The sequence below is a fragment of the Thrips palmi genome, unplaced genomic scaffold, assembly GCF_012932325.1.
Source record: "Thrips palmi isolate BJ-2018 unplaced genomic scaffold, TpBJ-2018v1 HiC_scaffold_7, whole genome shotgun sequence".
Lineage (NCBI taxonomy): Eukaryota > Metazoa > Arthropoda > Insecta > Thysanoptera > Thripidae > Thrips > Thrips palmi.
Genome location: NW_023144634.1, coordinates 2135829 through 2149407, shown reverse-complemented (window position 1 = coordinate 2149407; position 13579 = coordinate 2135829). Strand labels below are relative to the sequence as shown.

General features: G+C 56.0%; 1 protein-coding gene across 8 annotated transcripts in view; it reads left to right on the top strand.

Annotated features, from left to right (window-relative positions):
• Positions 1–13579, top strand: part of LOC117652403 (dystrophin) — a 149052-nt gene that overhangs the window by 40041 nt on the left and 95432 nt on the right. The window contains exon 1 of one of the 8 annotated variants that reach the window (XM_034397285.1): positions 9601–9778. The exons of the other annotated variants lie outside the window; for them this stretch is intronic. Within the exon in view, the coding sequence (XP_034253176.1) occupies positions 9616–9778 (163 nt within the window). The 5' untranslated portion in view covers positions 9601–9615. Of the gene's footprint in view, positions 1–9600; positions 9779–13579 lie in introns of those variants that run through there. 8 annotated transcript variants of the gene reach the window in all.

Genomic DNA, 13579 nt, shown 5'->3' with positions numbered 1-13579 from the left:
TGTCCGCCCGCCCTGTTTAATTCGCCACCCCGCGTTTGTAATTCATGAACCGTTTACTGTTTGTACCCCGTTTTTCATTCCGCGGCGACGCAAATTATCTTTTGACGGAGCGGCCCAAACAATGTGGACGCTACTCCTCGGTTTATCGTTCCTTGGCCAGATTCGGGGCCATTCGGATCCCCCTCCCTCTCCCCCCCTCCCCTTCTGCCCTCCCCTCCCCTTTTCCCCCTCCCCCTTGCCCCCTCCCCCTTCCCTCCCAACCCCTCCCTTCCCGTTGTCGCCATGGAGGAAGGAGCGGCAAAGCCAATAATTGCCCAGTAAATAATTGGCGATTCCCGGAGAGGGTGGAGCTTTTTTTTTTGTCACACCAGATTGCCCATCCCATCTGTCTGCATAATTTTTGTTGCCGAGTGCGTCCGTCTGCCTCCCCCTCTTCTCATTTCGGTATTTGCAGTGCGCTTGATACACCTATTGGATCGCCGATGGCGACTGCGTTTGGTGATTCCCCCCTCCCCCCCCCCACCTCTGCACCGCCCGCGCACCCGTGAGCTCCGCGATGACCTCTGTGTTGCAGTGCCGCTACTGGCTGGCTGACTAGGCTTCCTGCGTCGGTCCGCGGCTCCGCGAATGTAATTCGTGTGGAATCCGAACTCCGTCTCTTTGCATGATTGATGCGACTTACCCCCTTTCTCTCCCCCTCCTTTCTCTCCCGTCCTTCCGTTGTCCAATGTGAGGCCCCCGTGCGCCCCTCCTCCCATTCAATTATTGCTCTCATTCTTTCGGCCCGACACCTTCCAGTTTCCAGCGCCCCGCCGCCTCGCAGCCTCCACAGCCAGTGAACACAGCAAAAATTACCTTTCTTTTTTTAGGTACAAAAATTTTAAATGACTTAATAAAAACGAAACCAAAAAGCAACCTTGCACTTTTTGATAGTCTTTGGAAAAGGATCGGGCACTGACTCACGAAATTTTTCGCGTTTTAAATTTAACGTTCTCGCGTTCTTTGACTGGGGTGGCGATTCTTGGAGGATTTCGACTGATCGTCTCGGGTGGGCCGCGTGTCGCCATCCTCGTCCCTCCCCCCCTCCTCTCTCTCTCTCTCTCTCTCTCTCTCTCTCTCTCTCTCTCTCTCTCTCTCTCTCTCTCTCTCTCTCTCTCTCTCTCCCCCCCTCATAGGGGGTGGGGTTCGGCCCGCCTCAGGCCCGCCGTGGGGCGTCGGGAAAGCGCCTGTCGCCCGGATATCCTTTCTGCGGGGTCGTCAAGGGCAGAGATTGTGGCGGTCTAGTAATGGGGAGGGGGGGGGAGAAGGGGAGCTGCGAATGGAAAGGGGGGGGGGGGGGTGAACCAATCGCGGCGAGGTGGCCGGGGAGCGTCGGCGATAAACCACATGGAACGTTTCTCTACGGACAGGTTGGCTGAGGAAGCTCGACGGATCCGTCGTCGACGATCCGTCGTCGACGACTTCCATTTTCTTTGTGAACAAAAAAAATTACTTTTGGGAAGTGGTCGTGCCTTGATGCGCGTCGCTTTCTGGTTTCCCCTCGTTTTGAAGCGCCGTTTTAGGAACGGACCCCGTCAGGGCGCGAACGGCGGCAGGCCGGCCTGCGCGGAGTATTGGGTTCATGTCATCTGTCCGATATGACGCCGGCTAGGCCGGCCGACCGGACCGGCTAGGCCTCTGGGCGCCTTCGGGCCATCGGGCTTTCGGGCCGGCACATATGACTTGCGTCGCCTCGTCCGCACTGCTGGCTGCCTGCTGGCTGCCTGCCTGCTGGCTGCCTGCTGGCTGCCTGCTGGCTGCCTGCTGGTTAGGCGACGCCTTCTTGGGGCCTCAAGGGGGTCCCCGGCCGGGCCGGATCCCCACGAGAGAGTTCGCACACGGTGGAGGTGGGCGGGGTGGAAAAGGGGGTGGGGAGAGTCATCTGTTTCAATTGTAAGGGACGCATTGGGTAAAGTATGGAGGGGGCGGCAGCGGCCCGATGCCGTAGCGGCGCCGTGCTAATAACGTCTCGTTGATTATTCGCACTAATCTGATTCGCTTTAGGAGGGGGCTGCCTACATGGAGACAAGCTACTAACGTAGGGAGACGCAAGGTTTGGGACACCCTCCGGTATTTCAACACTTTCAAACTATTTAATTGCGATAATCATCCAATTTTATCTGGTCTATGGAATCAGGAAGGATCATTGAAGATGTTAATACCTTTTATTTGGCAATCGGTTGAATATTTCCCTGAAATAAACCACGAGAACTGCGTGTCACCAGGTCATGTCAGATCTCGCGAGAGAGAGGTCCGATTTTCTAACCTACGAAACTGAAGACTTTATTTATGTCGATGATATTTCGAGTGACAAATGTCATCTTCGTCATCCTACAGGATAGAAACTATCATAAGAGTAGTCGGATGTGACGAAAGTATCGCCAATTCAATGTAAAGTGTTAAAAAGAAACTCCGAAGTATGTCTGTCTCACTCCCTCCAAACTACATGACCTGGTGACAGGAAGCGGGACCTTGCGTCTCCCTACGTTAGTAGCTTGTCTCCATGCTGCCTATGCCACTTGAACACAAAGCCTCTGAGGCAAAGGTGCCCCCATCCCTCCCCTCCTCCTCTGTTGATTAGAGTACGGCTCCGCGTCGTCTAGGGGGCCCAGACGGCGCGTCCGAACAATGTGTGCGGTGAGTTCTGCCTCGTCTGGAGATGCGCCCCTCCCCTCTGTGTGTGTTGTGTGGTGTGTGTGTGTGTGTGTGTGCCACTTACAGCCTTGTTAGCGGCACCGTGCGAGGCGCTGTGTGGCCTTGCAGCTGTGTGCTTTGCTGTTTTAAGGGTGAGTGTGTGGCGGCGGGCCGAGGGGCCGACTGTGGGCCCTGCGGGGGGCGTGCGGGGGGCGCAGCGTGGGCCCCGCGGGGGGCACGTGAGCCAGGGAAGGGAATTGGAGGCAAAGACGGAGCCGGAGAGGCTCTGCACACTGCTGCACACTGAATAAATCAGCAGGGCCCGGCCGGCAGTGCGGAGGGAGAGGTCGCGCCCCGGGCGGGGCGGGGCGGGGCGGGGCGGGGCCATTGGCATGCGCTGGTATTGCTGCTGCTGCCCCGATGTTATTCCTCAGGCGCGATAGCCATTTGCCTTCCGGCACGGCCTCCGGCTTGGCCTTGGCTTGGCCGCTGGCCGTGCAGGCGCCGCACACTGCGCCCGCGTTGCGGAACGAGCCACTTAAAATCAGACTCCCTCGCTTGAAAAAGAACGCGGGACTCGCGTTTTGAAACGCCAGTGGTTGAAACTGGCGAACGAGTGGTCGCTGTTGCGCGTGGTTTTCCATTTTCCACTTCGTTGCCGCGCCTCTGTTTTGTTTTGCTTACGCCCCTGAATTTTGAGTTAACGTTCGCAGAGTTTTTAGCCGTTGATACAGAAACCTTTACACATTGGAACACTCATAAGGTGTCAGCTTGCTGCTTTTTCTCTGTTTGTTTTTTGTTGTTTTACTATTTATAGTTGTAGACCAACTGTCATTGCGCGTGAAAAGGGGTGGCGATTGGAGAAAGTTTGCGTCAAGCTCGGCACCGTTTCAGTCTGCACAATTGTGTGGATTGTCGTAAAGGCGGTCGTAAACTTCGATCCGCGTGGCAGCCTAGCCACGGGGAGGGTGCCCCTGCAGGCCCGGCCGGCATGGCGAGCCGCGCCGCCGTTGTGCTGTTCCGCGTCGCCACCTTTTGAAACGGCCTCGCCTCGCACCTAACTGTTGCACCCCGGTGCACGCGCAGCGCGCGCAACGCCCATGGCGGGCCTGGTGGGGCCCGGTGTGGGGTCCGGTGCGTCCCGGTGTTAAGTCCGGTGGGGTTCGGTGGGGCCCGGTGGGGTCCGTTGGGGTCCGTTGGGGTGCGGTGGGGTCCGCTGAGGCCCGGTGTGGGGCCCGGTGTGGGTTCCGGTGTGGGGTCCGGTGTGGGGTCCGGTGCGTCCCGGTGCGTCCCGGTGGTAAGTCCGGTGGGGTTCGGTGGGGTCCGTTGGGGTCCGTTGGGGTGCGGTGGGCCGCTGAGGCCCAGTGTGGGGCCCGGTGTGGGGTCCGGTGCGTCCCAGTGTTAAGTCCGGTGGGGTTCGGGTCCCGGTGTAGGGCCCGGTGGGGCCCGGTGGGGTCCGCTGAGGCCCGGTGTGGGGCCCGGTTTGGGGCCCGGTGTGGGGTCCGGTGGGGCCCGGTGGGCCGTGTGGGGCCCGGCGTCCACTGCAGTGTGGGCGCGTCGAGGTCGATGCCGGCCGCGTCTCCCTCCAATGGAAGTTATCCACGTCGCCTCGCTGACCGGTGTTTGCACTCTTCTGTCTTTGCAGTCCGTTTTGACAGGCCTCAGACCGCCATTTCAACATTTCTGGACCTCATGTTTTCGACGTTTTCAACGCCAGCGCGGCCTAATCGAGACCGCCGTCCGCCACTCAAGCCACCGTGCTGCGCACTTTCAGCTCAGCGCGCGCAGTGCGTCAGAAGGCCGGCGTAGGCGGTCAAAATTCCGGACGCGTTTTGAGCTCCAGAGTCGCTAAATGGGACTCGAGCCGAACGTGTGACCCCACCAATGGATTGCCCTCCGAGCGAGGAATCCATTGGTGGAGCCACACGTTCGATTCGAGCCCAGCTTAGCGACTCTGGAGCTGAAAACGCGTCTAGAGTGTTGACTGCCTCCACCGGCCTTCTGGCCCACTGGGCGACGGGGCGGCAGGTGCCGCTGTAGTCGCTCCGTCTCTCTCGCACTCCAGCGGCGAGCTGTAGGACTGCTAGAGAGAAAGACAGACTGCGACGACGCGCTGTTCGGATTGAGACTCGCATGGCGTCGGATTGGCCTCCGGATTCCTCTCTGATTGGCCGCCATGAATTTAGAGTGGCGGCGACACGCGAGTCGTCACGCCGAGTGCATCGCGAGGCGGCGGGGCGGCCAGCTGATGGGCCGCGTAATGCGGTTTGGAACAACGGCCCGCCACCCCACCCCCTTCGCCCCGCCGCGTCCACCACCCCGCCCCGCCCCGCCCGCACGGCGATCGATGTACGCAAGAAGGCGCAGCATGGGATGGGACCGTGGCGGGGCGCATGGGACGGGGTTAGGGGCCGGCCCGCCCGGCTTGGGTTGGGACTTGCCCGCCACGCCGCGCCGCGCCGCCCCACGCCGCGCCACGCCGCGGGGTGGTTGCCGGCGTTGCCAGACTGCGGGGCGCCGTGCGCGCGAACGCCGGGCAAACGCCGGGCCCTGAATGGCGCGCTGCCTTCTCTGTGGCGGACGCGCGCTCTCCCACACTCGTGTACGCACACACGAGTAACGCTTTCACTCACTCACTCACTTGTTGCCGTTTCTCTGAGTGTACTCTTTTCCGCATCCTTAAAACCAGAGGATGAATACGCTTCGGGCGTAATGTTTCGCCAGTGTAACTATGCTCTGACCAGAAAACGAAGAGCCCTGAGTTCTCGCGGTTTATGGCATCTGCCGCCTTTAGCATCCCAGGTAGCCCTCGACCGCGAGGACCCAGGGCTCTTCGTTTTCTGGTCAGAGTATACTCTATGTACAGTGAAGATTCTCCATATTATGGTGAAAATGTTCCATATTATGGTGGTGCAGCTGACTTCGTAACATACCATTGAGAATTCACTATACCTTACAGATATTTTGACGAATTTCGTTGGTATTATGGAGAAAATCTCCACCATAATATGTTGGTGCAGCCTTTCACCGTAAGACATTTACTGTGTATACACTGAAAATGATTTCTTCAAGTCAAGATTGCCTTCCTCGTTCTTCCCTTGGCTTTTTCGAGTGCACTGTAGCTTTGAAAAGAGAGTGCAATTTATTCCTGGAGCGACAATGTGTGTGCCCGGCCGAGGCAGAGGCCTGCGAGTGTCGTGCGCCATAAAGGACATTGTGACATTGTGGTGGCGCCGCCTCCCGTCTCTGGTGAATCCCGCCGCGTCACAGTGCACTGAGAAAACCTTACAAACTATTTTAGGCCCCACAAAGGAAAGCAGTTAAAACGAAGTATTTTAAGCATATGAGCTTACAAAGAAAATACTTCGTAATTTGCGAACTATTTCTTCGTATTACAAAGTATATTAGTTTGTATAATGTATGCTCAAAATACTTCGTGAGGTTTTAAGCGTGTGCTGCGAGTGGCAAAAAATCGCGACAAAAGGGTTGAAGAGCGAGAGTTTTAAATAAGAAGCCTTCGTTCTTTCAAGTTTTTTGGACTGTTTGGAAACGGATCTGCCTTTATGGAAGTCGACGTCTCACAGTGGGCCAGAAGCCGGTGGAGGCGGCCAAAACTCTAGACGCGTTTTGAGCTCCAGAGTCGCTAAATGGGACTCGAACCGAACGTGTGACCCCACCAATGGATTGCTCTCCGAACGAGGAATCCATTGGTGGGGTCACACGTTCGGTTCGAGTCCCGTTTAGCGACTCTGGAGCTCAAAACGCGTCTAGAGTTTTTGCCGCCTCCACCGGCTTCTGACCCACTGTGCGTCTGATGATTTCCCTCCTCGCGAGTCGCCAAGTGCCTCCGCCGCTCGCTGTGTGCTACTCTTTGTGGAGTCGTATCGACAGGCGGCTCCGGGCAATCCTCGCGGGAAACCGACGCGCGCGGCAGCGGATTGGAGGGGAGGAACCCCGGGAGGGGCGAAGGTGTACGAAGTGCACGCCAGGCCGCCCCGCCACGGAATACTTGCTACGGCCTCGGCGGGGGGGTTGCGTTTTCTGTCGACGCCGAAGTGTTGTTGACGTTTAAAGTGATGTATTGCGTGTGTGCCTCGGTGTTTGCGTAGCGCCGCACGGGAGGTCAGCCCAGGAACACACCTTTGCACTCAGGGGGCGGGAAGGTGGATGTTTTTTGAGGGGGGAATTTGCGTAAACAAACAGGCTAGCCTGGACATCCTCACTCCAGGAAACCGGCCCCGGGAAGGACACACAACTGTACTTTATAACCAGCGATTTGTCGACAAATTTTTCCCGATAGAAACTTTCTTACCTTTCAGGAAAAAGGCATACGCAATGTAGCACAGAGTTATTGTGCATACGTGTTGCGTTCTTTCTGCCTCAAAGGGATTGCATTCATGCTGTATCGAGTGCGGGCGCGCACGTTCTCTCTCTCTCTCTCTCTCTCTCTCTCTCTCTCTCTCTCTCTCTCTCTCTCTCTCTCTCTCTCTCTCTCTCTCTCCCGCACGAATGAAGGAAGCGTGGTTTCCTATTCCTGGACCGCAGACTGTATATATCCTGCTGTCTCTATCTTGAGCCCACCCCCTCTCTGTTCGGTGGCACAGTCTCCATCGGTTTGGCCATTAGCTGGTGCCATGCAATCCGAGCGATACGACACAAGTCACACCAGTGTGGTGGCAGCCAGCCTCCCTTACCTCAGTCTCCACCTGCCGTGGTAGTGCCGCCCCAACCAAATGATCGAGTGTCCTCTGCACTGAAAATCCAAACGCTATGAGTATAGCGTCAATTGGTGCAATGCAAAAGCATTGCACATGAAGTGCAATGCCTCCCCATTCCATGCATTAGCATTGGGCATTTTCGGGATGTATTGCACGGAATTGTGCAATATGGCTATTGCATTGGACGTATGGTGCGATATGTCAGCTGCATTGCACCATACGTGCTATACACATAGCGTTTGGAATCTCAGTGTGCAAACGCTGTTTTTGCCAGTTTCCTTTTCTGTTTCCATCCTCTCCTTCACACCCCGTTCCTTCTCCCCCTCCACTTCTTTTCATTCGAGAGAAAAAGAAAGTGCGCTTTAATGAAATTCGTCACCGGGGCGACTCTCGGGAGGGCGCACTGCGCAGAGCGTAAGGGCAGCACCCGTTTGAGTCGGGTGCCGTTGACCCAGGTCAGTTCGGTGGCGCTGTCATGCAAGAAGGCGCTGAACTCGGTCGGCCGTGCTCCGCTTTGCTTCGCTTTTACGGACTCATCTCATGGCAGGTGCTGTTGCGTGCCGCAGTGCCGTGAGCAGCGCACAGTGGATTTGCCAGAAGACCGGTGGAGGCGGCTTAAATTCTCGGCGCGTTTTAGCTCCAGAGTCGCTAAATGGGACTCGAACCGAACGTGTGACTCCACCATTGGATTGCTTTCCGAACGAGGAATCCATTTGGTGGGGTCACACGTTCGTTTCGAGTCCTATTTAGTGACTTTGGTGCTCAAAACGCGTCTTGAGTTTTGGCCGCCCCCGCCAGTCTTCTGGCCCACTCTGCAGCACTTTGCTTTGAACGTTCTTCCTCGCCGTGCCTGTGGTTCCTTGCCCTGGCCGCCTAATGTCGGAAGTTTGGCGAGGAGAGACAGGGATGGCCGCGCCACGGATCGAGTTGGCGGGGCGAAGCGAGCCTAGTTAGTTGGCTCTGCATTTGGCGAGACAGCCAGGTGATGCTCTGTAGGGCCTGTCAAGCAGTCTCCGTTCTCGCCTTTCTTTTATCCTCGCATTCATTCTGTTCACTGTAAATGTCTTACGGTGAAAGGCTGCACCAACATATTATGGTGGGGATTTGCTCCATAATACCAACAAAATTCGTCAAAATATCTCTATAAGGTACAGTGAATTCTCAATGGTATGTTACCAGGTCAGCTGCACCACCGTAATATGGAACATCTTCACCATAATATGGAGAATCTTCACTGTAGAACACTTAGAGTGTTGTCGTTTTCGGTCCATTTCGTCTCCTTTTTAAAGCTCCCGTTCATAAAACGATTGTGCAATCTTTTTAGCATGAGTCAACGCTCCCTTCATCGCCTGCCTGTATTGGTTCCTGCATGTTCAAAACCCGGAAAATCCTCTGTCAGCATTAACAGTGTTTCTCTTTTCGGTGTTGCCTGTTTCGTGCCGCCAGTCGCACCGAGTGATGGAACAATTAGCTCCCCAACTCGGTGAAAATTGTTCTCCAACTGACGTAGTGTCGTTTCAGCCTCTTTTCCCTCGCCACCAACAACCGCCCACGCAAGGCAGTGTCTGCACGACGCTTACTTCAGCTCCCAAACGGTCGTCCCTAAATTGGAGGCGGGGGAGGGGGGGAGGGCCTACACCGGACGGACTTTAATTGCCGCTCGAAGGTGTCTTGATGAGACGCGTAGATAACCTAAAAGACTTTGCTTTTCCACGCCACGCCCCGCCCCGCCTCGCGGGATGAATGAACTGGACTCGCTGAATGCGGGCCGTCATTAACCCAATAGTCTCGCACGGCACAATAAAGCACCGGGGTGGGGCCGCCCTGGCCCGCCCTGGCCTGCCCAGCCTGGCCACCACCGCGTGCTACCGGCAGCGGGCGTGGCGGGGCGTGGCGTGGCGGCGCGCCGGCAGGGGTGTGGGCCGGCGGGGTGGCCGGCGGGGCGGCCGGTGGGGCGGGGCGGGCGGCAGGCGCTCAGTAAGGCCGCGGCCGCCGACCCGAAGCGACGCGCGACGCGCCGGAGCGACGCCCCGCCCGACGGCCCGGCAGCGGCTCGGCGTCGCGCAGCCGCGCAGCGTCTACTTGTTGCACCGCGCTGTTGCGGGTACCGGTGCTACCGCCACCGGCAGCGAGACGAGTGTGTGACGAGTGTGTGACGGCAAGCTTGTGACGAGTGCGGCGTGACAAGTGCAGTGAGGTGCACGACGCAAGTGTGACGAGCAGGATGTCGTGGCAGCGAGGCCTGCGACCGGCGCCGCCGCCGCTCAATCCCGAGGACGACGACGACTACTTCCGCGGCTACGGCAGCATGGGCCGGCACTACGGCCAGTACGGGTCCTGGGGCCGGCACCGCACGCCCAACTACCACAACATGACGCAGCGTGACGGTGAGGGCCACGCCTGGCCTAGAGACTGGCCAGCCCGGGCCTGAAGACCGGTGGAGGCGGTCAAAAGCCCGGACGCGTATTTAGCTCCGCACTGTAAAAACTGTTCCTGGTTTTCCCAGGAACTCCCTGGAAATCGCCCATGCCTTCACCATTGGCCTCCTGGGAAAACCAGGTTCCGTTTTCACCGCGCGGAGTCGCTAAATGGGCCTCGAAACGCATATGTGACTCCACCAACGATTGCTTTCCATTGGTGGGGTCACACGTTCGGTTAGGTCCTAGCGACCCCGGAGCTCAAAACGCGTCTAGGATTTAGGCCGCCTACACCGGCCTTCTGGCCCGCTGTGCGCCGCTCGCGTGTCGCGAGGTATGGCGCCTGATGGAAGTAGAAGCCCGCGGGAAGAGTGTGACACCGTTCCTTTTACGGCTGGCTGCCGGCTGCCTGTGGGAACTGCACCGCCCTGGGCTTTCGCCGAAAGCTCCTGGAGGAAAAGTGTCATGAGGCGGGGATAATTTGGCGGGCCTAAGGCGCGTTGTGAAATTAATCCACTAAAGCCCTTCTAGTGCTTTTCCCTTCCCCCTGTTTTCCACCCTCCCCCCCCCCTTTGCCATTCTGCCGGGAATAATGCGCGCACAGCTGCAGCCGCGTCGCCGTGGGCTGCACTGGGAGAACAAGTGTGTAGAATCCCGCGCAAGGGGTTAAACCTTGTCGTGTTTACGTTTCATAAACAACCTCGGGCGCCGCAGAGGCAAGGCTTTGAATTACGACGGGAACAGTGCTCCATTTGACACAAAGTGTGGTCCAAAGGTCTCGCCATGAGGTCTCGCCATTTATTTTATAATTTCGTGAGAATGACTTTCGTTTCGGAAATATATTCTTCGTGGGTTTTTGCCGGTTTGAGTCTATTCCCGCTACCTTCTGTGTCCTGCGACTACCGCTGCACTGTTAAAAAAAAAGTCGAAATTTTCAGACTTTTTAGGATGAAGTCAATTTTGAAACCCAGTGGTCTGAATTTTCAGACCCCCGGACACTCTGAATTTTTGGACCACCTGTCGTCTGAATTTTCAGACTAGCATGTACTTTGAATTTTACGACTACTAGGTAGTCTGAATTTTCGGACTAATGGCAGTCTGAATTTTTCACCTCGCGGGTTTGAATTCTAAGCCGCCCAGGTAATAAAATTACCACTTTTGTCAGGATGTATATTATGTTTTGGAGATGCATGTTTTAAATTGCTGAGAAACATGGAATGCATGCACTAAATAGAGCAGTTGTAAAACAGCTCTTGTTGTTGTTAAATGTAGCACCCAAAGTTGCGCAAAACTTTAACTAGATATGATATTTTGCTGAGAGAGCTTCCCAAAAAAAAACTAGTCCTCGAATGTAAGACTCCAGAAGATGCAGCTGTAAACACTGGAAAGCAGCATGTTGGATCCAGATGCACACTTTGTGGAAACTTTTTCGGCACGATGAAAATACTTTGGGGACGAGGATGAAAGAGGAGTGACAAATTTCCAAAACGCCACCCACTCGCTCATCACCCGTCCCTTTAGTTTGGAAGACGCAATATCAGCAAAGGGCTACGCCACTTTCACAGCCTGCTGGCCGCGGATTTCGGATGCTTCAGAGTGGTGACTGCACGGCACCCAAAGCAATTTTGGAGCACGGAAAGGCGAAGGCAAAACGGCACTGTACACACTGTGCTGAGCGCCGATGTAACACATAAAACGTTGCTTGACGACGGAGCGTCACAAGAAAGATGACACGCGACGCGGACTTGTATTCGGATGCGATGTGCACTGCTCTGGAGACAAGCTAAAACTGACGCATTCTGTCTAGAAATCCCGAGTGGCCGAGGGATTAAGGGCCCCCTCCTCTCCCCCCGCCCCGCGCAGGTAGGCTTGCTTCGGCCGGCACGCCGGTCAGCGGTGATTTTCCGAACACCCCGGCTCGGCTCGGTGTGCCTGGCTCGGCTGGCCGCCGCCGGAGCGGCTCGGCTCGGCTCGGGTGGCCCGGGCTTCGGTCCAGGCCGGAACCAGGGCAAACATGTCGCATCCTGCAGCTACCAGCGGAGTGCAGGCTGATTTTAAACTCAACACTAGACGGCCGTTCGCTTAGCTGAGCAAAAGTTTATTTACTACTGCTCTAGCAAATCAGGGTCCATAGCACTTGAAACGCAGTCATGCCTTTTATCAGAAAATAAAGCGTCAATTTCAGACTGCGCAGGATGAAAATTCAGACCTTCTAATGCAAATGACTGTTTTAAGACCCCGTCGCAGAAAATTTATACCGCGCCATCCAAATATTCAGGCTCTTGAGTCCGAAACTCATTTTTCAGACCACAAGGAGTAAAATTAAGACCAACTGTCTGAAAATTCTGACTCAAGTCTGAATTTCAGATTCAGACCACTAGGTCTGAAAAATTTGGTCTGAATTTTCAGACTTTTTTTAACAGTGTGGGGCATTGGTGGGTAGTCCTGGCTAGTCCTGGCTAGTCCTGGCCGAAGTGTACATTTCCAGCAATCCTGTAAAGTGCTTTGAAGGGCTCACTGGCCGAGGGGTGGGAGACGGGACGCGTGGAACCTCGTTGGCGCCCAGCCAGCGTGTGCGGGTCGAAGCAAGCGAAACACTGGCTCCAGCGCCCCGCGCCAAAATTTAAACATATTGCCCCTGACGGGCCGAAAGGCGTGTCGAGGCGGCGAAGAAACGTCTTCATTATTTATGAAGTACCGTGTGTACACTGCACAGTGGGCCAGAAAACCGGTGGAGGCCAAAATCCCTGGCTCGTTTTGGAGCTCCAGAGTCGCTAAATGAGACTTTGGACCGAACGTGTGACCCCACCAGTGGATTGCTCTGCGAATGATAAATCTATAAGCGGGGTCACACGTTTGGTTCCAGTCCTGTTTAGCGACTCTGGAGCTCAAAACGTGTCTCGAGTTTTGACCACCGGCGCCGGTCTTCTAGCCCACTGTGCACTGGTGTGCAAAGGGCCGAGCCGGGCTGCGGAGGGACGGGACGGGATGAACCTCTCCCGGCCTCTCCCCCGACTCGTCCTCATCGGACAGCGTGGACTCGACTGAATTTACCTCGGGGAGTGGCGCGGTCCAGCCGAGCAAAGGCTCTCTCCCCGTCCCTCCCACGGCGTCGGAGGATATTGTAATCGTTCGGTAGGGCAAGTTTGATACATTGCAAAAACCAAACCTCGTTTCTTTATTATTTTTATAAAGCGTCCCCGCAAATCCGAATAAATATTATCTTGCCGAGATCAAGAGAATTCTGTGGTCGAAAGGAAATGACGCTTGTCTAAAGGACCATTGACAATATATTGTGCCCTGGTGCCCTGACGACACAAACCTATAGTTGGGGCCCCATAGATCAGTCGGGGACTCTGCAATACGCCTAGGCTATGGTGTATGCTCGAGTGCCTGCGAACGACCTCCGATCCCAGCCGTTGGAATGGGGAAATTAGTCTGAATCCATTGTGGCTGTCGTGCACGCCGTGTAGCAACGTGTTTCTGTGTTTACTGCCTTGGCATACTGCGATAAGACGCACGGTGAGGCCCACGGGGCGCACGGATTTTTGGGCGCATGCCGCGCCGCACAGTGGGCCAGAAGACCGGTGGAGGCGGCCAAAACTCTATACACTTTTTGAGCTCCATAGTCGATAAATGGGACTCGAACCGAACGTGTGACTCCACCAACGGATTGCTCTCGGAACAAGGAATCCATTGGTGGGGTCACACGTCCGCTTCGAGTCCTATTTAGCGACTCTGGAGCTCAAAACGCGTCTAGAGTTTTGGCCG